General features: G+C 40.7%; 2 protein-coding genes across 2 annotated transcripts; one reads left to right on the top strand and one right to left on the bottom strand.

Moving 5' to 3' along the window:
- The first annotated feature begins 2724 nt into the window (after window positions 1–2724).
- On the top strand, window positions 2725–14125 carry TMEM185A (transmembrane protein 185A). The gene is made up of 7 exons (XM_054214684.1): window positions 2725–2875; window positions 5400–5576; window positions 6997–7204; window positions 9590–9673; window positions 10456–10632; window positions 10944–11067; window positions 13021–14125. The coding sequence occupies exons 1-7, from the start codon at window positions 2838–2840 to the stop codon at window positions 13263–13265; spliced, it is 1053 nt and encodes a 350-aa protein (XP_054070659.1). The 5' UTR covers window positions 2725–2837; the 3' UTR covers window positions 13266–14125.
- A 2725-nt stretch (window positions 14126–16850) lies between these two features.
- Window positions 16851–21336, bottom strand: LOC128914953 (protein EOLA1-like). The gene is made up of 3 exons (XM_054214685.1): window positions 21203–21336; window positions 20491–20774; window positions 16851–19053 (listed from the first exon to the last, which is right to left on the bottom strand). Exons 2-3 carry the CDS (start codon window positions 20741–20743, stop codon window positions 18836–18838), a joined length of 471 nt encoding a protein of 156 aa, XP_054070660.1. The 5' UTR covers window positions 20744–20774; window positions 21203–21336; the 3' UTR covers window positions 16851–18835.
- Between the last annotated feature and the right edge of the window lie 5731 nt (window positions 21337–27067).

Here is a 27067-nt window from a genome sequence, read left to right as displayed (position 1 = left end):
ATCACATTGCACGTAAGCCTAGCTTCTTAGCCGGTATAAATTACCAGTCCTGTTAGCAATGGATGAAGACTTAGAACATTTACTTTTCTATCCTTTTTTCATCTTTCTCCAGAAGCTAGAGATAAGATACGATTAATTTTTTCTTTTATTAGCATTTCACTTGCAATGTAGTCTTGATTAGTGAGGAGCTACGGGGATTTTCAGTTCAGAAAGAGTCATCAGATAATCTATCCCGATATAGGGTCATCATATAATCTGTCTTGATCTGCTATATAATTTCATAACCCTTGTTACAGTCAAGCTCATTGACTTGAGTTTGATTAGCATGTATCTTCCACAGAGACGCCCAGACTTCATTTAAAAATGAACAATCTCCTGTTTCTCAGGGTCACTTGTTCCAACAGCTGATTACTTTCACTTAAAAAACAAAAAAGACATAGGAAACCCCAGGTCTCTCCTCTCTAACCAATATTTGTTTAGCTGAAGTCCTCAGCCTTGATTCTTTTTATGCTTCTCCTAGCTTGACTGAAGAGTCTTTTAGTACCTAGTGCTTTGTCTCCAAGAGGGTACATATGTAACATAATTAAGTGATCTCAGTCTCTTTGAAATACTCAACTCCTTATGATAATTTTTTCTGAGCATTTAATCACTTTTGCAGTATTTAATCACTATCTGCAGCATTTTCAACATTCATCCCAATGCAAGGACATATAAAAGGCTGATGCGATCAATTCCAGAATATGCAATGAAGGTAGTTCTCAGCCTCTTTAGAATGGACTTCCCCCCCCCTTTTTTTTTCTTACTGTACACATTGATTCATATCTAGAGTAATAAGGAAATGTATTGTACAGGCAGTTTCCACAATAATAAACCAGAACTAAACTCTTGAAATCGTGTCCACAGAAGCAGGATTACCGATAATAATGCAGTTTAAAAGAATGCTGGCAGAAAAACTGCCTCCTTCTCCATGTTACTTTTGTATTCCATTGGGCATGTGTACAGTCCAAGGACAAAGCTAACTCACACATGCAGACTGCTTTTAGTTCTTCAGGCAACTTGTTGGGTAATGCTGAATAAACAAGTTAACGTAATTTATTTCCACCTTTAAAATAGCACTTTGAGATTTCCTAGTAGTTTTATGGAGATAAATTTGAACAAGCATTATGCATCAGTGCCCTAAAAATCAGCTGGACAATTAAACAAATATAGCGAGGTGAATGTTTCCAATATGAGTACACAAAGGAAAATCAGCCATAACAAGGGTGGTTTGAAAGGGGCACACCCCTAGGTGTTATTCCAATGCGACTGCAAAGAAGTTTTGTGCAACTGTTGTCTATTGCTACCTCTGCTTCTACCACCTAGAAGGAGCTAAACCCACAGTGGGTAGCATACCTGAGTCCAAACCCACTTCTTCTGTCTCCTTGTGTTAATTCTTACTTTCCCTGGTATCTTCCCTTCCAGCTGCATTTGTTAATATTTCATTTTAACGTAAGATTAGCCCATTCAACACAATGATGGCCAGGTATCACCATCAGTTAATGGGAAGGTCCCTGAAGACAACCAGACATGATGCATCCCAATAATGTGTGATTTAATGCTATAAACATAATATGACAACAGCCACGTCACAAACTGCAGCAAAAACCAAGTGGCAGAAACACAACCAAAATCTGCCTCCAGATCCTCTGGGCTTGGCTTCACAAATAGTTTGAAGAATGTCTGATGAGGATTTCTAACGCATACAAGACAGTATAAGCTTACTCAAGTGTGAGATAAAACACAAATGAACAGGTGACAAATATGACATTTTGAGTAGATTCAGAACAGGTTATCTAAGCCCATATTTTTAAAACAACCAAGCTGAGTGCTTAACTTCTGAAACGCACTCATAAATTTAAAAGGAAATAACGCAACTTGAGACAAACGTTGCTGACAAGCCTCTGGGGATGCAAGAAGAGGATGTTCCTTTATGTGTCTCTGCAGCAAGCCTCTTGACAGTCTTTATGTGAGCAGCCAGCTAGCACACCCAGGCTTTCTGAAGCACAAAGTAAATACAAATCTAAGCCTACAAAGGAACAGGACAGAAACACTATTCTTTACCACACAGTCTGACATATTATATGGGATTTTTTTTTCCAGTAAAAGCTGCAGAATTGTGCTAGTCCATCAAAAACCCTTTTAAACATAAGCTGAAAAAAAAGGCCATAGTGATTCACCCAAAGTTAACTGTTTGGGTTTTTTTAAAAGGTATATTTGAAAGGTTTCTCAGTGAGCCCTGGATTATGACAACTGTTGGTAGAGCTGTTCCATAAATACCACACACGCATCGCCCCGCAGGCCGCCGCACGCCCCACACGGCGGTGCTCCCTGCTGCCAGCCCGGCTCCCCTCAGGCGCCGCTCCCAGCAGGCGGCTCCAGCGGGGCGAGACGCCCCCTCCCTTCTCCCGCTGGGGAACGGCCTCACGGCCACCGCTGAGCGTCGGGCAGTGCCCCAAACAAGACCTTCTCCAGCCGCTGTGTGACCGGGTGCGGCTGATGAGAGGCGACGGGGCGAAGGCCGGGCCAGGTCGCCATGTCCGCGCCCAGGTCGCCCGCCGGCCCCTCTGCGTAGGGCGCGTGCGCGACTCAGCGGCAGGCGCATGCGCGGCGCTCGCCCGTGAAGCCCGGCGGAGGGGCGGGCCGTTTCCTTGGCGGGCGGCGCGCGTGCGCGGGGCGGTGCGGGCCGCCCGGTTCCGGCGGGGGCGGAGCGGCGCGGCGGTGAGGTCCGGCCAGGCTCCGGTAGCGGCCGCGCCATGCGTGCCTGATAGAGAGCGGCGGGGGTGGAGGGTTGAGCCGCAATGAACCTGCGCGGCTTGTTCCAGGATTTCAACCCCAGGTGAGGGCGGCCCCGGCGCTTAACGGGCGGCCTGGGGCCGCGCCGCCCTGTCAGGGCCCGTTCGGCGGGGCGCTGCCGGTCCGCGCGGTCTCGGCGTCCCCCTGTCCCGGCGTCGCGCTGCTGTTGGGCGGAGGCTTCTCTCCCCCGCGCCGGGAGCGGCGGCGGTGTGGCGGGGCCCGAGAAGTGTGGGGGGAAGCACCGCTGGGCCCCGCTCCGCTCCCCCGGGGCGGAAACCGGCCTCGGCAAGGTGAGCCCGGGAGCGCGGTGGGGCTCGGCGTCGGTGTGTGCCATCCGTGAGCCTTTCAGCGGAGCTCGGCCTCGGGGGGCTCTTCCGCTCCGGTACCGGCGGTCCTAGGGCGTCTCCGAGGCACGGTCCTGGCCGGTTTCCTCCCCGGTGCCGGCTCCCCTCGGCTGGCCCTTCGTCAGGGTGGCCGTGAGCGCCCGTCATCTGGCTTACAGGCCGAATTCCAAGCGTCTTTTTTGTTTCATTGTGTAACTTTCTGAAATTACTGCCAGGTCTCATTCCGGTTTTCGAATTTTTGAACGCGATGACTCGGGGTGTAAAGCTTTCTGCCGGAAAGCAGAGCTGCCCTGTGCTCTCACACGGGCATGTGGGGTATGGTACAGGCTCATTTCTTGCAGGTGTGGTGAAAGCATTGTGTTTAACAATGCTAGTCTAGAGATGGGGAGCTGCTGCTGGCCACTCTTCAGTCTGGGCTCCCTTAAAATTAAGGAGATGATAGTCACTACAGCCTGGCATCTGCTGTCCTGCCAAGCAAGTGTGGATGCATGCAACTTTTAAAGAAGCTGAGAGAATGAGTCGAATTTTACTGGCTTTGCTCTTACCAGGTGTTTTAAGACCACAGAATGAAGACCTGCAAGTAATTTGTGCAGGGTGGTGTGAAATACCCAGAGTCCTGGAAAAATCGTGCTTGTGAGAGATTCCATCAGTTGTTTAGACAAACAGAAGAGCAACCGGTGCTTCAGGAAATGCATTACCGCAGAGAGGTTGAAATAAACAGTTTAAATATGCGTGGTTGGAAGTAATGGAAAAGTAGGAACAGAAGTTCCAGAAGCTTATAAAGTTTTGTTATTACTAAGCACTGCTTGCAGCTTATGTGGATGCTGTCTAAATGATGAATGAGCAAGCTGAACGCTGCACTTGTGCAGATAACTTAATCTGGAATGTTTTGATGTTTACTGGAACACTCAGAGAGCGCTGGTATTTTACCATGTGGTGTTTTATTTCTGTGTTTATTGAGGAGCCAGGGAAAGTACAAATTACACAAATACTGAATGTTGGAAACCTATGACTTGCTGAGGGATCTCTCTGCCGGGAAGAGTGGCTGTTGTTTTCTGTCATTCTATCCTGAGTTGGTTTCACTGAGCATAGAAGATGTGACACAATAAAACTGCTTTTTCTTATTAAAGGGCAGCTAAGACACTTGTTCTGAGTAGAGACAAAGCAGCTTGATATCTGAACGAGGCAATGCTGATAAAATGAAAGTTTTATTGCTTGATGAGAGTGCAGGTGGGTAGTTTGAGTTGTGCTGTTGCTGACTATTGCTGCTCTGTAGCAAGTATTTACTCTGTTCCTTAGGTTATCTATGTTTTAAAATATATATAATTACTTCACTGAAGTGGTGTTGAAGCCCGATCACGTGTGTTATAAAGCAGCCTGTGATCCTCTGGTGAATGGGTGGGTGACTTTTTCCCTTCCTGTAGTGTGAGGAAATAATGTGCTACGTAATTATTTTGTCTGTTTTCTGGCGGTGCAAGCAATTGCTGTGCTACTGCTCTCAAGTGTTCCGGATACATTTATTCTTTCTTAGGTTGACTAGTTTATAAAATATATCAGCATAACTAGTTTAAATTTGTAAGCACCATCCTCAGCATTCCAGTTAGAAACTTCACTCAGTAATTGGTGATTTTGTTAAAAGTTTAACCTGTTGGGCTTTTTCCTATAATTTTGCTTATCTTAACTGAATGTAAAAATTTAAAAGAAAAATTTAAAAAATCTCTGGAATCTGCCTTATTACAATATGTAACAGTTTTTAATCTTCAGTTTTTGATGTTCAAAATTAAGTTACATAACTTATGTAATTTTATCCACACTATTTTTAGCTATCCTATTTGATTTGTATAAAAGAACACATTTTCCAAAAACATGTACAACTGGTATCTTTCTGAGTCTCTAATAATCCAGCTTCTGACTGGGTCCCTGTGGGAGGGAGATATTTATAGATGTCCATTCATTAAGTTTGTCATGCAAGAATGCCTTTGATGTGTTTCCCTTGAAGCAATGGTTTTATAAGTGAAAGAGATGACATATGCTGTATTTATGATGAAATACTTGACTCTTCCAAACTGATTTGATTCTTTGCAAAGAAGTTTGGCACGCATTTTCTGTTAGGAAGTATCGTGATTACATTTCAGCTATGGCTGATTTTCTTGTTCTCTACAAAGTTCATGTTAAGTTGCCTGCCTTAATTTCTGACTCTGGTTTTTTGTTTTTGTTTAACAGCAAATTTCTTATTTATGCCTGCCTGCTGCTTTTTTCTGTGTTGCTCTCCCTACGTCTGGATGACAAAATTCAGTGGAGTTACTGGGCCGTATTTGCTCCAATATGGCTATGGAAGTTAATGGTGATTGTTGGTGCCTCAGTGGGAACAGGAGTATGGGCTCGAAACCCACAGTATCGGTAAGTTGAGGATATTTATTTTGCAAAGCAGAGGGAATATGTGTTTTCTGTACTGCATCGAATTCATAAATAGCTTTTTTGACAACATAAGCTATAGCATCCAGAAGGTTTGTTTTCAACGTATTTAAAATAATTATCATCAACTATAGTGTCTGCAAACAGCTTTATGCAGCTATGGATGTCTTAATCCTAGTTGCAACAGTTTATCACAAGCTTCAACAATATTGTCTTTGGGAAGCTAAAACATCTTACAAAGTGACTTTTTGCACTTTACTGTTAGAACGCTGGAAATTCTTTGCTTTAATATAAGCCATATGGAAATATGTATCTTCTTATGCACTAGGAATGTACTATATTTAATTGGATGATTTTCTAAATCCATTTCCTGAAATGTACAGATCAGCATGAAGAATGTTGATTTTTTTTTTCTTGGTGTGCATATAGATGAACATATAGAGGAATACTCAGTGATTCCTGAATATGCGGAGATTTTTTTTTCAGACTTGAATAGCAGTTTTATAAGAAATATTCAAGTAGTTTAATACACCAATACAGTAGGCAAATTTGTAACATTTGCAAAATAAGATGTGCATGGGAACAAATTCTGTAAATTTTGTCAAACTTGTTTAACATTGATATTTTAATTATCAGGCTAGGGTAAAATAACTTTCAGACCTTTAAAAATATCAGTGTTTACTCTTATGGTAATACAAGTAGGATGTGAATTTGAACATACTAGTGGAAAAGAAAAACTGCCTTGAATGAAGTGCAATAAATTCAGTCCTCCTTCTGTTGATGGTGAATATGAAATTAACGATTTTCTGCACAGGTCTCATTCTGATACACACATATTGTGTGGTTCAGGTCTTGTTTGCCTCTTTTAGTAATGGTTCTACTTGGGTAGGAAAAAGTGTTGTTTCTCTGTATGTGCTGTTATTTTACGGGCATTTTACTTTTTAGTAAGAAATAATATTCGTTGCAACATGATGATTTTGATGACTAAAGAAATTTTTGGGAAAGATGTCGATTCACTGAAAGCTGGTGTGGGAACAAACCAGATAATTTTAGACTTAGCTTATTTCCTAACAGCCTGCATGATATCTGAGTGTTTACCTGGTAGCAAAGAAATCCTGTTTTGTCTGCACAGCTATGGAATCCTTAGACAATTTTCAAGTTGTGAAAATCCTACTGCCCCCTTTGAGTAAAATATGAAATGCACAGTTGGATGGGCAAGAAATCCTGTTATATCATGAGCAGTGTAGTTTAATAGCGGTTATTTGGGCAGAATGTGAGCGTTTATTAAAAACAAGTGTTAATATCTGTAACTTAAGAATTGTAAAGAAGGCATCTTGGCATGTTTGCAATATAGCGTGCTTCCTTATTGACAAGTGAACTGAATGCTTCCTTATCCTTTCTTCAGAGCAGAAGGAGAAACCTGTGTGGAATTCAAAGCTATGTTAATTGCAGTAGGCATCCACCTGCTGCTCCTGATGTTTGAAGTTCTGGTGTGTGACAGGATCGAAAGAGGAACCCATTTCTGGCTTCTGGTCTTTATGCCATTATTCTTTGTATCTCCGGTGTCCGTTGCAGCTTGTGTGTGGGGATTCCGACATGACAGGTCTCTGGAGGTAAGGTTCATTTTTATGTGTAAAATATGTGGCAGTGCAAGATTCTGTATCAATTCAGGTATAGTTCATCTCGCAGTAAAGCATGATATGGATGACTGTATCAGTTGAATTAATTGTTTGCACTGACCTGCTAGAGTGAAAAATCAGGATCAGGAATAATATAATTTTTTCTAATATCTTCTAGGTTTGTTTTTTTTTTTCAACTGCCAAATTGCAGCATGTTTTAAACCTGCCTTTTTATTATTGTGTGTTAAAAGAGCTCACCACAAACAGTGCAATATGGACTAATAGTAGACACTTAAACGGAAATTACTGAAGAAAATTCCACTGATAGTAAGCACTGTCCCTAGGCAGAATTGAACTTCCAAAGCCCAAGATAATCAGGGTTGAAAATTTCTTACTGTCCCCATCTGTGTGCTTAATCTTTAATTTGGAAATGCAGATAGTAGGCATAAAACAGTAGGTTTTTATTTTCTGCCTCTCTCTTCTTTCCTTTCTCACTTCTTCCTTTTGGTTTTGGAAGAACTTTGCAAGAATTCTCAAGATCTTCCCACAGTTGTGGTATTTTGCAATAAATTTAGAATTCTCATTGAGCTGGGTTTTTTTAAGGATTTTTTTTTTATCCTCAAACTACCCCATGACAACTAAAAATCTAATTTTCAGATGAGTTTCAGCTTTTTCAGGTTTTTTAATTTCAAGGGGATATTTCTCTAACATTAGCATAAGCCGAGTTTCTCTATAGAGAAATGTTTTTGGTAAGTGATTGTTAGGATGGCTGGTAAACTGATACCTGAAATTGTTGATTTAAAAATATTGCAAATAGAATTTCATTTTGCAGAATTTTACTCACAGTTCACTATTCCTAAAAGTAAAATTTGTGTAGAAGTACTTGCCTTCTACTGGATGATGCTTGATTACCTGTTAATTTACAGATTACTGCACAGATGTCAAATATTGTTAGAAAAAAATGGAATCCACTCACCCCTAACCTAAGAAGCAACAGCTGTCTCAAAGACAAGTTATGCAGTTGAACTGTTGGCTCATCTTTTTTTTTTTTTTGCCATATATAGCTCAAATTTTAACTTGATTCTAAAAATTATTTATAGCAATTGATCCTATGACTTTTTCATTTTTCTTTCTCTTTGCTTTTGCAGTTTCCAGGTTGTTTGGTCTTATGCTTGAGTGTGAGTTGTTTTGGTGGTTTATTCTTTTGAGAAAGCCAGTGGTACAAGGCTATTTTAAATCTAGTTTTCCAGTCTTTTTAAAGGAACGTGTACTTCAACAGTGAAGATTTCAGTGCAGTCTCTGAAGTAGGCAGGTGCCTGCTGCCTGTTGGATTTTTTTACTCCCTTTACTGAGAATTTCAAAGGCATTTATCCAAGACATCCCAGTACACAATTATATATGTCAGTGAAAAGTAGCATGTAGTGTCTGCCTTCTGAGAAACAGTACATTTCAAAGATGCCTTGTATCCCTACATGTTTTCTTTTTAAAAGGGAAAATGTTTCTGCCTTATACTTAAGAGCTTCAGTTAGACTATTCGGATAATAATTCTGTTTGATCTTTGAAATTCCTACCCATGTAGGGTTGCCCATGAACTTAAGAAACAGAATCTTGCCAAGTCTGGTGCTTCATTATTTCACTTTTTTCAAGCAAGACACAAATGTGCTTTTTTTTTTTTTTGAAGTATAATTCAAGGTTATTTCTCATAGTGGCAAGCAGGACACACAAAAAGCTTTAACATTTTTAATGAGAAGTATTGCCTTTGTGTATCGCCTCAAAACCCAAGTGTCTTCAATGTCATTTAAAATATCTCTCAATTATACAGTAAATGATTGAATCTGGATCTCATGTTCCATTATTCTGTGTATTGCTTTCCCCCTCCTGCCCCCACCATAGTGCTGGGACTTTTAAACTGGACTGTTGGTAGTTAAACCCATGTTACTTTCATCTTTACGTTACTGCAATTACTAAAGGATATCTTTAAAGATAAATTTTGCTATTTTTAAATTGAGGATTTTTTTTTTACTGCTTGTTAATTTAATTCTAGCAGTATTTCTCATCTGAAGAAAATAGCTGAAGTTGTTTTCTGATGGTTTGCTTTTTTCGGTCTGATTAGCTTGGCTTTTCTTATTTCTCTAATCACTGTAATCAGTGCTATTTTTTCTTAACAGGAAGGTCTTTCCTCAGGAGACAGATGCCTCTACAGTTACCCTATTGGGATCACTGCCTTGCAAATTTAGGGATGCTTAGTAATATCTAATGTAAATACAAATGGTGTTCTGTATTGCAGCGACAGGCACGGAGTCAGAAAAGTCCTTTGATGGATTCTTTGGTTATCTTGGAAATAACTTTATCATTAACTAATGTCTTTTCTTTTTCTAGCTGGAAATCTTGTGTTCAGTCAATATTCTACAGTTCATATTTATTGCACTCAGACTAGACGAGATCATCAGATGGCCGTGGCTTGTATGTAACAAGTGTTTTCTTCTTATCCTTGTTTAAATGCTCACTTTCAGAAAGATATTTATTCTAGGGAATAGATTAATGTATGATCAGAGTCCATGATCACATTTTTGCTTGCTTAACAGTCCTTCATTGAAGGTCTGGCATATCATTCAGCGGTCACAGGAGAGGCTGCTCTTTGGGCATTTCGTCCTTCGTGAGAGAGGGATGTGCCATCAACTGCAATTAAGTTCTGATCAGTTGGTGAAAGAGAGATCCTAATCCAGAAGTTACCAGTGGGAACAGTAAACTAGCCGTGAAAATGATTGGTGAGTTAGGGCATGTGTTGGCAAACATGGTGTGGTAACTAACTAGTTTTATTTGTTGGGATACCATGCAAGTAAGTCCACTTACTGTGCAAGTGGTCACTGTCAACGCTACTGAGATCTCCTGTCCCAAGTATTTTTAGAATACAAAAGCGCCATTTTGCTGTCTGGGGTTTTTGTGAACTACCACAAAACTGATAATCTAGCATTATTATGACTGTCCTTTCTATTTGCCAAAAAAATAGGAAAAGGATCTAATTTAGAAACTGTCAAGTAGGGTGTCCACTGTAGAAAATACTTGCTAAAATCAATTTCAAGTATTGTTTGAGTTCATATAAAATCACAGAAGTCTTTTATTATTCTTCTTTAGACTTAATATGTAGACTTGCTTTATTTAAAAAAACCACACCTGAAACAAATCAAACTGTTAAAAATGTATCACTGCCGGGGGGGAAAGCAGTTAATTTCTTTTTCTTTCAGGTGGTTTGTGTTCCGCTGTGGATCTTGATGTCCTTTCTGTGTCTAGTAGTGCTCTATTACATTGTATGGTCTGTTCTATTCTTGCGCTCTATGGATGTGATTGCTGAGCAAAGGAGGACACACATAACAATGGCTGTCAGCTGGATGACAATTGTAGTTCCGCTGCTCACGTTTGAGGTAGGAAAAAGCACAATGATTTTCCATGAGTGACGAATGTTGCTGTGTCTCTTTTTGAACTTACTAAAATAAGACTACTGCTTTTTGTTTTGGAATAAAGTATTAACAGCAAATATGACAGAAACACAAGAATTCTGTTTCTTTAAAGTTTTATGAGTAAAATACGCATCATATTGGAACTGTAACTATTTTTCTGTGGAGGCTGTTTTTCTTCACAAATGTGTGAAGTTAAAGATCTGAAATCAGCATGTTTGAAGAAGCTTGAATGTAGGTGTTGCAATTAAACTGACTTTTTTTTTTTTGCCATTTAGATCTTACTAGTACACAGACTGGATGGGCATAATTCTTTTTCTTTTATACCCATATTTGTTCCTCTCTGGCTTTCACTGATAACTTTAATGGCAACAACATTTGGACAAAAAGGAGGAAATCACTGTAAGTATTTAAAAATCATGGAAACAGCTTGAAACTCAAGGCTTAAATGTATTTTATTAAGATTTGTATTTTCAAAAAGGGCTTTTTTGTGTATATTATTTCGTGAACTCAGATGTGTCTGTTACTATTGCCTTCAGGTGATTTTAGTAAGTTTTCGGTATTTCTGGTGTCTTTTTTTTTTTTTTCCTCATTCCTATAAGAGCATAACTTCTGCTCGGACTTAAAAACTCAATGGGATTTTAACTGTAACTTAGCCTTTTATTCTTCTTTATTTCCATGGGTTTTATTCTCATGAGACGTGAATGGATTTTTCTACTCTGTCTTCTGAAAATAGTGTTGCACCTACCATTTTTAATTAGCATTTTTCCTAGTAGCCTGAACTGATATTCTCTTTTCTCTTTGGCCAAATAGTGCTCTGTGCTGCTTTGTTGTAACTTCAGTTGCCCAAGTGGCCAGTGTAGACTTAGTAGGCTTTTATCCCCGCCACAACTAGCCCTGCTGAAAGGAGTGTTTGCACTTTCAGACATCTAATGTTGTTGATCAGTGCAGATGAGTAGCTCTTCCCATCCACGTTGCAGTTCATATTGCATGTTGACAAAGCAATAAAATTTGTGAGGATGTTTTAGAGTTGAAAGGAACCAGCTGTGATGTTTGTAATATAAACTCACTTCAGTTTTGGTCTGATAGTGAAGTATACTGAGAATTTCTTTCTTTGGTCATGACTAAGCTTATCTCCATAAACTTAGTTTACTTATATTGCTATTGCATGGAAAACTGTTACTGGTGACTCTTTCTTTTTTTTTTTTTTAATGGATGCCCTCGATAATTCATGGACAAATTAGTCTTTTGGAAAGCCACATGTCCATTTTATCTTCTGTAGGGTTAGTAAATATTCATGTCAGTTTTTAAAAAAGACTATTCATCTAAGTGAGCCTTGGAAGACTTGCATCGAAATCTACCTTTAAAGTGCAAAGCAAAGTACACCAGTTGGCCATGAAATATAATCTATGCAAAAAGATGGGCTGTATGGGATCTTCCCTGGCAAATGCTTAATATCTCACTTTTGTTCAACGTAAAAGACTTGACTTGGGGAGGCTATTCCTTTTAACACTGATCTTTGGTATGGGTTAATAGAGGAGTACCGTCTGTTGAGTTACAAGTGCCCCTTACTTAAATGCCCTTTTTGCATGTGGGGAAAAGATATGACAAACACAGAACGTGTACTGTTTTCTAATTTAGTGCAGGTAATACCAAGGATAAAATACTGGCATCACATCGTGTTGGCTAACAACAAAAGTATTTGGGGAATACTGAATACATATATTGACTAATCTGTGTCTGCCTGTGCTATCCCATTCCCTCTGGTATTGTAAGCTATATGTATCAAACAACAGTTGGCGTGAATGTCTTCCCATGTGGCACTGATTGCTTTCATTGAGATGCAAAGTCTTTTGTGTTCTTTCTCTGTGTACTGATGTGGCCTGACACTGCTTAACATGTGAAATGAAATGGATTCTTGCTGTGGTAGTATAGCTGTAACTTACACATATGGATATACACACACAGACATGTACATGCAGAGGCATGTAAATGCATGCATATATTCTGTATGTATATCTGTGTGTATATAACCTGAACTGTAATGTTGTTATATGATAACACATGATGTTAGGAACACCTATCCGTGATTCTGTGCAGTGCACCTGGATGTGTTCCTGTCCAGCCTGCTCTAGGTGACCCTGCTTTGGCAGGGGGTTGGACTAGATGATGTCCAGAGGGTCCCTTCCAACCCCTACCATTCTGTGAACACCTGCTGAGAAGCAGCACTAACAAATTTTATATTGTTCATATGCAAACAATCAAGAGAACTTAAAGGAAATTGCACAGTCTGCTTGCTTAATTAAATTTCCATTCTATTCTGCAATAATGTGAAATGATTTTATTTCTTTTTAGGGTGGTTTGGAATTCGCAAAGACTTTTGCCAGTTCCTACTTGAAATTTTCCCATTCTTGCGAGAATATGGCAATATTTCTTATGATCTTCATCATGAAGATAATGAGGAAACAGAAGAAACGCCACTGCCTGAACCACCAAAAATTGCACCAATGTTTCGAAAAAAGACTGGAGTGGTCATTACACAGAGTCCTGGAAAATACGTGATTCCACCTCCCAAATTAAACATTGATATGCCAGATTAAGATGACAGTAGCATATTAAACTTGAACTGGGAATCAACAGACAAATATATTTCATCTCATGCCTTGTCCCAATTACTTTAAAATAGGTATTGCTGAATCAGTGGCTTGGATTACACAAATCAGAGATCTTGAAGATAATCTGAGAGCTTTTCCAGAGATAACATGGTGGTCTAATTTGTGAACCTTCCTAATGGGTTGGTTGCACACTTGCCTGTATAGTATTTATATGAACATTTTAGCAGTGTAATATATTGTTTAAAAGTCTTGTCATGTACAGTATAAGTATTATCTAAAAGTATTTTTTTAAAACCCTGTATGAAATGCCTCTGCTATTCCAGGTGTCTTTTAGGTCCTAAATATACACTTGATTTACATGTCTGTTTTAAATGCTTTTTTTGGGATGCCTTAGTATAGTACCTCTTTACTACTTTTTCTTTTCAGCCACAATCATTGTCTTAACCACAGAGGCACAGGAGTGTTGCATTTCTCAGGCAAGACTGAAAAGCTTTTTTTGGAGGGGAAATAGAATGTATACCAGCTTACATGATATTTTTGAGTTAGCTATGTAAATTTTCATGTAAGTATTTCAAGTTTTGCACTGGCTTGGGAGTTAAGTGTTGCTTTTGTTCCTCTTCCAGTTTCATGTTTTAATTCCTCTTGAGCAGCATGTACACTGTTCTCCCATTACACTGGCTGTTTAATAAGCTGTTCCCTCTTGGATTATGTGTGAAGTCTATGCCAGAAACATTAGTTGTAGGTTTTACAGCTGTCAGTTAGCTAGTATAAATATCATAGCTTGGTCTTTGTTACCGACTTTGTAGAAGTGTTGGTGTAAATGATTAAATTTTTCAAGATAGGAAGTCCTTGGTGTTGGTATAGCATTTTGTTGCTTGAAGAAAGACCACCTTTGACAGATTGTCTTGGACTTCCAGGTGCTTTAGAGAAATTCAGTCTTTGAAACCTATACTCCAGTAGCTTGTAACAACAGATGTTGGATACTCTCAACGTTCTTGCAGCTGCTCTTCGTGTTTAGGTGAACCCACAGTTTAGGTAGCTTAAATACCATGGATCACGTTTCCTTAGTGTTAGCATGGCAATGAGGTAAGAGCAAAGAGTGTATGGACATTTCTGCATGTGTGAAAGGTACGCACCTGAAAAACTTCAGAGATATGGCGCTTTCATTCCTAACACTGCAGACCTCCCTCTTCCTCCCTGTGGACCAGCTACTGCCCGAAACCCAAAACAGCACTGTCCGATTTCATTGCCGTTTTATTTACTTTTTGGCTCTTGAATAAAAAAAAAAATCTGTAAATGAAAAGCAACAAGTACTATTTAGCAATTGCAGCTGTTTCATGGTGCTAGAAATGGATGCTGCTCTGTGGTGTCACAGCAGCACAGCTTGGGGTGTTGGAGAATTTTCCCTGGAGATTCTGTCAGTTGGTCAGTTCCTTTCGGCTGGCTGGCAGGACAGTCTAGTTGCTAGGGTAGATGGCTTCTACTGAAAAAATTATTCAAAGTGAGGAAAAAGAATTTAAAATGGAGCTTTCCTCATCATAAACTTAATGTGCTTCTGTTCTGGCTAAGGGAGTTGATTTGTCAGGCTAGACTACTTCTCTCTGTCCAGCATCTGACAAAAGAACAGCTGGCGATGCTACCTTTGGACCTCCAAGAAAAGAACAGTCTTTACAAACTTCGACTAAGCAACCTTGGTCAAAAAGAGAACATCTGAATTCATCTGAGGAGAGTTCTAGCAAAGGTAATGATGCCTCTAAATGCCTTGGCTTTCTGAAGAAGCTCTGGGATGTTGCTGAAAGTGATCAATTTGAGTCCATTTGGTGGGGGGACAGCGAAAAGTGTATAGAGATTCATTAAGAATTGTTTGAAGAGAAGTACTAGCAAGGAGAGGACATCTGAGAATTTTTCAAAGTGAGAGCATGAAAAGCGTCACTCATCACCTCCATCTGTATGGATTCACCAGAAATCTGTGGGAGTTTCCAAAATCTGGCTCGTGTGATGACTTGCTAGCAGAAGAAACAGCTAAGTAGGTACGTTGGATCCTGTACATACAAAGTCTCAGAATATTCTAGTGGGACAGATTTCTGTTCCAATGAAGTAAGCCTTTATTACAAAGGAGATGAGGATGGTAGTAAACATTCTCGTTGTCAGTTGTTTCTTGGCTCATGTTCAGGAGTTTTTGAAGGTAGTATTTTTGAGTAGTAGAAATGCTGATAAAATAGATGTTGGTTATTTCAAATTATTTTGAACACATAAAATGAAAATATATTCTCACCATATTGGGATGTGTTTCTTGGTACTTGCTATGTATCCTGCTGTACCAGAGGTGCAGGTTTTTTGTGGCATTTGCTGAAGGCTGAGAAGGTACGTTACCTACATGTTCACTCCACACTAAAGTTGTTGAAAAGGAATGGTATTTGGGTTTCTAAATCAGTGTGTATGCTTTTGAAAATCCTACACTTCTCTGCTACCAAGCAGCAAAACCACAAGGCTGGTTAGTATTTAACGGGACTCTACTACACCGTTTTATTCAGCCTAAACTTCAGGTTCAGAATGCCCTGATAGTCCTTTTGGACATCCACGTTTCTCTTTTGCAATTAAAATTCTTAGTTCTCTTATCTTTGTGGTTTCCAGTCTCTTGGGTGGCAATTATCCTCAGCCCCTGGCACAAGAGATACATGGATTGGTTGGAGCAGGTCCAGAGGAGGGCCACAAAAATTATCAGAGGGCTGGAGCCACCTCTCCTATGAGGACAGGCTGAGAGAGTTGGGGTTGTTCAGCCTGGAGAAGAGAAGGCTCTGGCAAGACCTTATTGTGGCCTTTCAGTACATAAAGAGGGTGTACAGGAAAGATGGAGACGAACTTTTTAGCAGGGCCTGTTGTGATAGGACAAGGCGTAATGGCTTTAAACTAAAAAGAGGGAAGATTTAGACTAGATATAAGGAAGAAATTGTTCACAAGAAGGGTGGTGAAACACTGGCCTAAGTTGCCCAGAGACACTGTAGATGCACCATCCCTGGAAACATTCAAGGTCAGGTTGGATGCAGCTCTGAGCAACCTGATCTACTTGAAGACGTCCTTGTTCATTGCAGGGGAGGTTGGACTACAGGACCTTTGAAGGTCCCTTCCAACCCAAACTATTCTATGAATTAACTCTTTTTCTTTGCATTTTTTTAGTTTCACTTTGACTAGAACCCAAATTTTAGAAGACATTTTCTGCATCTGCTAATGAAGTATTAGTGAAGCTTTAGTCCAAAACATCAACCACCAGCAGGATTTTCACCAGACACAGATTTGCATGCATGTTGCTGAAGAAGAGAACCAGATGTTGAGCTTGCATGGGAAACCACTTCCAAGGAGGAGAATGGTAGAGTGGTCCATTCACAGCAGCTCTAAGGGAGAACATGCACACCTCTGCACCCACCAAGACCGCACCTGCCAAGCGACATGCCAAGGCAAGAGCTGAAGTGATCCAATACCCCATCTGAAGACAAAGCCTCTGTCAGTTGTCCTCTCCTCTTTTTATAGCCTTGGACCTTGCTCCCCAAAGTCAAAAGGATTTTCACTGTAATGCAGAGTATGAATTTTGAAAAACTCTGCAAGTGCCAAAATTACCGACTTCTATTTGTTACTTTTCACTCTTGTCTCCTATTCAATGTTAGATTTTCAAAGATTACTAGTTTTTTTTCATCTTAAATGAGAGAAAGAAATATGATTATACTCACTTAATTTTTGTACAAGCACCTTCTTTATTAGAAAGGCCTTTGTAAAAAGGCTGTCAGGTCAGAGCGGTGTACTGCAGACTGCTTCCCCCATCTATGTGTATCTAACGTACCTAACCTGTGAATGAGGAGGAACCTGATCCTTTCTGGAAGTTTTATGCTTACAGCATGTAACATACCCCATGTGCAGAAACCTCTGCCTCAGCTGGAACCAGTCCCTAGGACTCACCTTATCTCAGATGATATCTTTCTCAATGATCCTACAAATATAAGGTTAGGAGTGGGCTGTGAGACGGATGTCCTATCATAGAATACCAGTTGGAAGGGACCTCAAGGTCCCTTTCCGCAAAGGTGCTTCCCAGCTGGGTAGATCCCAGCCTGTGCTGCACTCCTGTATTATGTTTTTCCCAGGTACAAGACCTTACACTTGTCCTTGTTGAACTTTCTAAGGTTCTTGTTAGCCAACTCTTCCAGCCTATCCAGGTCTTCCTGCAGGGTGGCTCTCCCTTCCAAAGTGTCCACTTTCCTGCTCAGTTTGCTGTCATCAGCAAATTTCATCAGGATACATTTGATCCCATCATCCAGACCACTTATGAAGATACTAAACAGTTTGGGCCCAGTGGCAATCCCTAGGGGACCTCACTTGTGACAGGTTGCCAGTTTGAAAAGGAGTTATTTACCACCACCCTCTGCATGCATCCTGTCAGCCAGTTCCCCACCCACTGCCCAGACCACTTGTCTAGACTGGAACTAATCAGTTTCTCTGGGAGGGGGCTGTGGGGAACTGTGTTAAAAGCCTTGGAGAAATCCAGGCAGACACTGCTTACTGCTCACCCCACACCAACCAAGCAGGTTACCTTATAGAAGGTGATCAGGTTTGTCAAGCACGATTTGCCATTCTGAGTCCATGCTGTTTTTTCCCAATCACATGCTTCATTTGACTTGTGATAGTCCCCAGGACAATTCGTTCTGTTACTTTTCCAGGGACTGAACTAAGAATGATGGGCCTATAATTTCCTGGATCCTCCTTTAAGCCCTACTTGTAGATGGGGGTGACATTAGCCTTTTTCCAGTCTTCCGGGACATCCCAACTTCTCAAATATTATGCAGAGCAGCCTCGTAATGATGTTAGCCAGCTCTCCTGACACCCTTGGATGGGTATTGTCAGGGCCCATCAGTTTGTAGGGCTCAAGCTCCCGGAATAGTTTGCATACTAACTTCTTCACTGGTGGTGGGTCTGTGTTTGCACCAACCTGGATTTTTGTTCCCAAGGCCTGGGGCCCAACAGTGCTGGCAAAGAGAGAGGTGAAGAAAGCGTTGAGAACCTCTGCCTTTTCAGCATTGTTGGTGACTAATTCACCTCTTCTGTTTAACAGTGGTCCAATATTTCCCTTCTGTTTCTGCTTTTTGTTTACGTACCTGAAGAACCCTTTCTTTTAGTTTTTGACATTCTGGCCAATTTAAATTCGAGCTGAGCTTTTGCTTTCCTAACTGCATCTCTGCACACCTTGGCAATGCCCTTGTAGTTCTCAAGGGGTGTTCATCTGCTTTTCCATCTCTGGTATGCTCCTCTTGGTTTTGCGCAGACTCGGAGCTCTTGCTCCTCCTACTTCCCTTACCTTTAAGGTAAGGTTAGTGCATTGTTAATAATTTCCGCTAATGGTCATAAAAATTACATCTTGTTTATTTTGCCTCAAAGAGCAGTTCTTCAAATGTATTTGCTATTTCAAACAAATAGTTTTGGAAGGCAATCCTAAACAACTCCGTGATATTCAAGATTTGTGAATTATAAGTTTGCATTTAGGCAGGAAAAATAATCGCGAGGGACAACACCTATGCTTCTGAAGGGATCAGTTCTTCAGGGATGTCCACCTGCCACACACCTCTTCTGCCCTTGGCAGGAATCGGTTCCAGGAGCCATCTTGGATTTGAAACAACAGTCAAATATTTCTGTTCTAGATTACTGAGAACAGCTTTGTTTTCTAGCTCCAGAATCTTTTCAGAAGGCAAGTTTTCTGGATATAGCGATGTCTCTCCAATGTCAATTAATCCTGTATTATAAAATTAAAATATAAAATCAGTTGGCTGATCTCCTAGAGAAAAGTTTTCTTAAAGTAAACTTCCCAGAGGACACACAGAACAGCTAATTTGTTACCAGAAGAACACAGTATGAAGCACGCACAACCTCCAGCCAGTGTTGTTCACTGCAGGAGATGGCCTATGGGACTGAACTTTGGTCAGTGAAGAACAGGTGAAGATGCACTTGTAATGGTCACAAATCAGTAATACAGAATTCTGTTAAAAGCAGCCTGCATCTAAGGAGATACAGCTGCTACCAAAACTCCCCAGCTACATTTGGCCTTCAAACAGCTTCATTAAAAGTAAAACTCTCTCTGCTCCTATCAGGACGCTATTCTACTAACATTTTTAAATCCTTAAATTATATGGAAATCCCTGCTCTCTGGAAACCTTTTAGTGTCACGAATGAGAATTTCTATACTGCTTAATGATTAAAAATGTTAAAATAAAGATCAGATAAGCTTTGATACCTACTCCACAATTTAGTGTGCAATTTATGTTGAAGTTACAAATCTGCATATTACTTAGTACCTAACAATTTTCAGCACTGTAGAACCAGAACAATTTTTCAGTGTATGTGACAGAAGTAATTTGTGGTGCAGGAATAGCTAAAAATATTCAAATGAGAATGCAAGACAGATGGTGCAACAAAAAATACCTACAAGAAAAGAGTGCAAAATAAGCGCTGGATAAAAACTTTCTAAGTATATAGTGCAGCAATGTACATTATATTTCAGCACAACATAAGCAAAGAAACACCATTCCATCCTAACTGTGTGTTACAGAAACAAACTTCTTCACTGCCCGAAAAGCAAGAGCGATTGGAGCATCTGTAGAACTGAAATAGGATTTATTTCTGTAATACTCTAACATAATGCACAAAGCATGGCAACGTCAGGACTTCACTTGACTACAAGTACTGTAAAATGTTTTCAGCACGAGTTCCTAAGCTCAAAATGCAAGAAGTGTGAAATTAACATTTATTATCATGTAAGAAGATAAAATGCAATGCACATTACACTGTCTTAGTGTATGACAAGTTAGCACAAATAAATTTTATTTCTCATACAGACTTCAGAGTGGTAGCCTAAATTTTTAGTAGAGTGAGCGTATTTTAAAAACTGAAGCCTGACAAAAATTCTTTATCCTAAAGGTCAAAGATACTTCACATTTCCAACACAGTGAAGAGGAATAAATTTTATTTATAACTTCCCTCACTGACCTCAGTTTACAGTGTTAAGGAATCGAAATATCCCTCCAGTCACAACTCAGGCACTGCTCCTTCAAAGCAAGTCTTAAAGCAATGTTAGAATGAGCGTGACTCTGCAGCAGATGTGTAGCTGATGTGTATCCGCTGAACGCTCACCGACTGAAAGCTTGCTTGGAAAACATAATCCAAGGTTGCTTACCTGCAATAACTCCTCTGCCAAATTTTTCTCCTTTATCCAACAAATCTTGCACTTGTTTTGGTGTCATACCAAACCTATTCAAAAGAATCGCTCTCCAGGTTTCATCTTCCCAGTCCTTAACAGCTATATGAATAGCAACGGTGCAGTTCTTGTAGCCTGCGAGCACGGGACGCCAGCGAGTCTCTACTGTTTTGACTTTGTTTAAAACTAACCCTGCATAGGGCTGCCGGAAGGAAAGGCAACCAAATTTCATCGTTTTCCTTGCATCAGAAACCGTTTATTTCCTATAAACAGACAAACACGGGAGATTAGTCCTCACAAGGCCTCTGTAGCCGTGACAATGGATCACCGCTGCGATTTCCCGCTCCTCGGCCCCGCTTTGCAATGGCCGCCCGCCCGCCGCGGGCACAGGCCGCCCTGGGCCGGCGCCGCCCGAACCGCCGCCTCAGAACCGCCCCAGCCCCGGGCGGGATCCGCTGCACCCTGTACGCCGCGGCCGGAGGGAGGGAACGGGGCACCGCGGCGCGGCCCGGCCCCGCAGGCCGCGATCGGGAGCTGGCTGCCCCCGGGGCATGAAGGGGTTTCAAAGCCCGCTCCTCAGCAGGCAGCCCGGGGCCGGCCTCGCTGGGACGCGACCCTCCCCGTCCCGCTCCCTCCCACGGCGAGCGCTCCGCCGCCTCACAGGCGGGGAGGCCCCGCGGCCGCCTCCTACCTGGCTCCGCACCCTTCCCTTCCCGCCGCTCCGCCCCGTCGGCTGCCGTCGGGGAAGGCGGGCGACGGGGAGCGGCGGGGCGGGGCGCTGGCGGTCATGGGAGCCGGGCGTTCCGTGTCGGTGTTTGTTGTTGCTCTCCCGCGAAAGTGCGGCCGTCTCCCCGCCAGCCCCCGCCGGGAGGGAAGCGTGGCGGTGCAGGCCTGGCGATGGATTTCCAGAGGAGCGTGGCGGCCGGGGTGTGTTCTGGGGGTTGCTGAGGGGAGAAGGGAGCTGGGGTGTCCCCAGGGACGGCCTGTGGGCCTCGGCTCTGGTTAGGTGCCCCTGGGAGTAAAATGGCAGCAGAAACTCTCCGGGGTGTCCTTTCCTGCGGCAGCGAGGGCCTTACCCTCCAGAAGTAACTAAAAGCCGTTTGGCGCCTCCCTGCTTTCCATGGCCAATAGCTCGTTTTGGGCAGAATTTCCCAAAGTGTTTTCACTCAACCCTACTCCTCAAGGAGAATCTCATTTGTATACTGTTGCCAATTGAGATGTATATTTTGCATCAGTGTCTTGCCTTTCTAATACAAATATTTTGAACAACAGAGTTCTTGTTTGACAACAGAGGTTTTATCTGTGCTGGTCTTGTGATCCCTGGTGGGCCATCACTGGCAAGAGGGAACAGTATGTGAAGGCCTAGTGAATGCAATAAAAATCAGAGACCTCACAGCAAAGGATAGTTTGGAAAAGAAAGGGGTTAAATAGATGTATGGTCTGACCGTATTTGTTCAGTTTTAATGGAGTAACCAGCATGTATTTTTTGTTAGTGAACGCCTGTGTTTTAACAGAGTTCATTTCCAACTTAGACAAATAAATTGACCTCATTGAGGCAGACTGGTGCTGAATAGTGAGAGGCCGTGAAAATGGCTACTGATGCAGCAAGTTGAACAGTTGAGGTCCTGCCTGAATTTCTGCAGGTACAGAAGATAAAAAAGGCAGATGCATCTGTATGCAAATTGAAATCACAGGAGAGTCCTTTTTCTTGTCAGTTGAGGGTTACAAATAGCAGAAGTATTTGGGGAGTTTTTCCATGCATTCAGCATCCTAGAGAGAGAAAGCAGGGAGGAGAGAAAGGAGGAGAGAACAGTCACAAAAAGGACTGAGTTCACAGTAGAACTAAGGAGAGACAGGCAAGAGAACAAAGGAGGAAACCTGTGAGAGATGAAAATGAAAAATTAGTAATATTTACAAAGGGGAAAGAGTGATCACCAACACCAAATCCTGTTTTTGAATAGTTTTTTTGAATACTATTTTCAGTGACTTAGAATTTCTCCTATGCTCTATTGAACCACGTTTTCCAACCGTGAGAAACCTCAGAATCATTTTAACAATTGCAGGATCTCAGAAGTGGAAAGAGAAAAGCGATCTGCCAGAATTCCACTGAAAGAGAGATGGGCTATTCCTTTACTTAAGAGAGGCAGCGGAACTTCATACAGCAAAAGGTAAGAGTAAAGAGATTTATTTTTTTTGCTCAGGTCTATGACTGTGAATAACAGGTTGTCATGGTCGAACCCCAGCTGGCAACTAAGCCCCACACAGCCGCTCGCTCAATCAGCTGGGGGAGAGAATCAGAAAAGTAAAAGTGAGAAAACTCCTGGGTTGAGATAAAGACAGTTTAACAGGTAGAGCAAAAGCTGTGCACACAGGCAAAGCAAAACAAGGAATTAATTCACTACTTCCCATCAGCAGGCAGGTGTTCAGCCATCTCCAGGAAAGCAGGGCTCCATCACGCATAATGGTTACTTGGGAAGACAAATGCCGTAACTCCAAACATCCTCCCCTTCCTTCTTCCCCCAGCTTTATATTGCTGAGCATGATGTCATATGGTATGAAATATCCCTTTGGTCAGTTGGGGTCAGCTGTCCCAGGTGGGTCTCTTTTCAGCTTTTCATGCACTCCCAGCCTACTTGCTGGTGGGGTGGGGCGAGGAGCAGTAATGGCCTTAACTGCTTAGCAACAACTAAAAACACTGGTGTGTTATCAACACCAGTCTCATCCCACATCCAAAACACAGCACCACACCAGCCACCAGTAAGAAAGTAAACTCCATCCCAGCAGAAACCACGACACGGGTATTTATTGGTAAAACTTTGCCTGTAACCTTAGTATTCTAAGGTTACGTGGTTCTAACTATGCTGCACTGGACAGCATGGTTAGATGATTCTTTTCTGATGACATGCACTTCATCTAGCTTTTATGATAGCCGTTTTTTGTGTCCACTTTAAATATGCCATCAGTGAATGTTGTTTATTTTAAAGTATTTTATGGCTGATAGACTTCAACCGCTGAGACCTATTTTTTATTATTACCATTTTCTGAAATTCCTACTGTTCTCATTATCTTTTTTTTCCCCTGGATATTTCCAATATGATGTTCAAAATGTTCCAGATGGAGTCATTCCAGTCCTTTATACAATGCCATAATAACAAGAGAAAGTAATAGATAACGTGAATTTAAGGTCATTGTAGTGTTTACAGGGTTATTATTTTAAATGTTCTTTGGCTTTAAGCTATTTCCATCTTACTAGATGTGCATGGTAAGTTGTAGAACCTGTTGAATCTGTTTAGAGTTGCAAATATGTAATGGGCTTTCATGCTGTTTTTGGTATTTGCTTATGGTATTTTTCCACTGCATAATTACAGTTTATGTAAGGGTTAGTTATTTTGGGGAAGATCGAGGCCAAAATGTTTTCGTGTTGTATAAGTAAGTCTTGTTTTATGCTCGTATAATTTACAGCAGGATTCATGTCATGTTTCATCACACAAATAAAGTACTTTATTTCCTGATTTAAGCAAAAATCTCCAAGGTACTTAAAATCTCGAGTCTAACAGTTCTACATAAAATGTAAATAGCACAAGACTTGTGTGCTACTGACAAAGGTGAATAAATATTATATTTAAAATCTCCTGTCAGAAAACTAGCTTGGTTTGTAGAAATCTTGTCCGATATATTGTGACATTCACTGGAAGACTTAAAGCCAATTTATAGCAGCACCTAAATAAGGCCCTGAAATTATCAAATTTTGTGTATGTGTTCAACTTTTTGTGTGATGAATGGTAAATGTACTTTAGTAGGTTTCCTCAGGATGTGAGATAATGATTTGAAGTGTACAGCAATCGATATGAAAAAGAAAATTCATTCTGATCTTAGTAGATGATCAGTTCATGCTTGCCGTTTTAGATGCACGTAACTGTTTTTTGGTCACTGTGGCTTTCACATGCTAACACCAATCCCAAATTAGCTAATCTTGGCACAGTACCTCATATGATGATAATCTCAACAACAGGAAGTTCTACAAGTTTGGTCAATACTTCTATAAAGTATACTTCAGTTCAGTGTCTCAAAGTTATCTTTCCTTAGGGTGTCCCTAATTTTAATTTTGATAGAATAAAGACTGCATAATTCCAGTTACAGAATGCATTATGGCTTTCTGTGGAGCTAAAACAATGCCTAGTACATCATTTATAAGGACTCAGGTCTGATCTTGTCTAGATAGGCAAGTGTTGCTGTGTTTCTTGTCGAATTCGCTTAGTAGCTGATTTTACATGATTCAGTACACAGCAATATGTGCTGGGATATCTTGGGTCAAAATCAGGTCAAGGCACTTGATCAGATACTGTTCATTTCAGAAGTGGTAAAGATACGGTGTAGTATGTTCCAGGATATTAGAGGTCAAAACTGAAATTTCAGCTGTTAATAACCCGTGAAATACAATACGATACAATTATTTGTATTGAGTGGTCGCTATTTAATAATCGACATTCACAAGACCCTGGGATATGTTGACATTTGAACATCCATTGCATTTTCCTGGATTTTAGAATGTCAGACAATGTGAAGTGTGATGCTGTGAGTCTGTATTCTTTTGGCAGTAATTCCATTTTAAGGACTTCTACCAACCTTCTACTTTTTGCCCCTTTTCCCTTAATTTTACTCTGTCTTTCATTCTAATATTGTAGCTTATGAAGCCTCAGTACATGCTGTAAAAACAGGTTTATATTATTCTTGTACCCAAATAAAGAACTTGTGATTTTTGTATGGACTAAAATACTTACGTTTTACCATGCTGATCTGTATTTCTTTGTATATATTGTGAGAAATGATGACTGTCTTAAGTGTTTTAGTAAACATATCTCCAGTTTGTTTAGATGATTCTCTATTTCCAGATTTGCTGCAACAGTGTGTTTGCTGAACAATTCTCTGAAAATGTGAATCTGTGGTTCTCTCTTCTTTTTTACACACCCACACACCCACCGTTCCCCCGTGAATACAGTACATTTCTGGTTTGTAACACATCACTGACATTACTTTTCTCGTCAAAAGTTTTGGCATTGCAAATAATCAGTAGTCATAGTTTGTTGGTTACTTATAGCAGAGTTTTCCTGTGTCTGAGAAATACTTTAGTGAGGTTTCTCAGCGTGGACAGCTTGGTGGTAAAAGTCCAGTTGTATTTCAGAGTGCTATTCAAGACTAAAATGAATGCATACTAAATTTTCTCTTACGCAGCTTTCAGGATGTTTTCATAACAGATCATGTGTGTATGACAGATCTTATATAAGAACATATGCACTGTTATTTTTTTTTAAATACACAACATGAAAGCATAAAGTAGAGTGTGAGCATTAGCCTCTAGCATTTGTTTGCAGTCGTCATACTGCCTTTTGTAATGGTATATCGTAGTAACTGTATAGTGGTATGTAGTAGCTAATATACTAGAAATTTTTTATGATTTAATGAATGTAACTTCTTGTCCATATCATGGTTCCTGTACAGAAAAAATTCACTGGAAAACTTTTTCCTTTGTTTATCAATATTAATGGCCGTAGTATCATTTGAAAATCAAGTGTGTTGCTGTGGTGTTAGAAAGCCTTGCTTTCTTGATTTAGAATTAGCTCCAAAAATCAAATGGGAAAGTATTATTTCTTTTGTACAGAACAAATACACTTGCTGGACAAAGAGTGCAGGGGAACTTTCCTGTCACATTGCGAGAAATTAAAAATAAATCTAATGTACTTTGGCTGTGCTAGGTGCTCTTTTCTGTTTGCTTTCTTCTGTTCAAGCAGTTGAGTGCCTTCTAACTTCAAACACTTGAATACAGACAGAATAAATGGTTTCAGAAGATACCTGCATGCATATCCTTTTAGGAAGTAATTTGGGTGAAATGGAGAAAGATGAATTGTGAGAGAGAGATTTAAGAAGGATCCATTTTATGGGGTCAGACATTAACATTTAAAACAGTTTCTAGTCACGTAGTTGCAGCCTAGGTGGGAACTTCAAAAATTCTTTTCAGATCTTCCTTGGGCTATGGAAGACATTAACTTTTTTTGAGTACATACATATGATTTTTTGGCAAAGGGACGTGTTTAGTCACATTCCTGCTGAGGATGTACCTGAAGCTGTGCCCATGGCTTACATAGCTTTGCAGGCTGTGCAGTGGAAGGAAGAGCCAGCAGGTCACATGTACTGAGACAGACTAGCTGTGATGCAAAGTAGCAACAGAGGTTTTATTGACATGGGAGTTGGACTCCTAAGGTTCCATCATAGAGGAGTTTTTTTCAGCCATTTCATTGCAAATTACTGGGTTTAATGTCTGGATGATAATTTATCTCAGAAAAAATAGGACATATGTAATACCTACGTGAGTCTCTGTGTACTTAAAATGTTATTTTGTTAATATTCATGTTGCCTTCCAGTCTCTGACTTTATGGCACCCTAAGTCCTCAGAAGTTGCCACAAGTGCCTGATTTTCTTACTTGTTTGGGACAAGTAGGCAAACATTGTTATTTTTCTTCAGAGTATTAAATTCTGATTTAAAAGTTTTCCAAACACT

The sequence above is a fragment of the Rissa tridactyla genome, chromosome 9 (assembly GCF_028500815.1).
Source record: "Rissa tridactyla isolate bRisTri1 chromosome 9, bRisTri1.patW.cur.20221130, whole genome shotgun sequence".
In the NCBI taxonomy this organism is placed as follows: Eukaryota; Metazoa; Chordata; class Aves; order Charadriiformes; family Laridae; genus Rissa; species Rissa tridactyla.
This window is presented reverse-complemented; position numbering and strand designations above follow the sequence as displayed.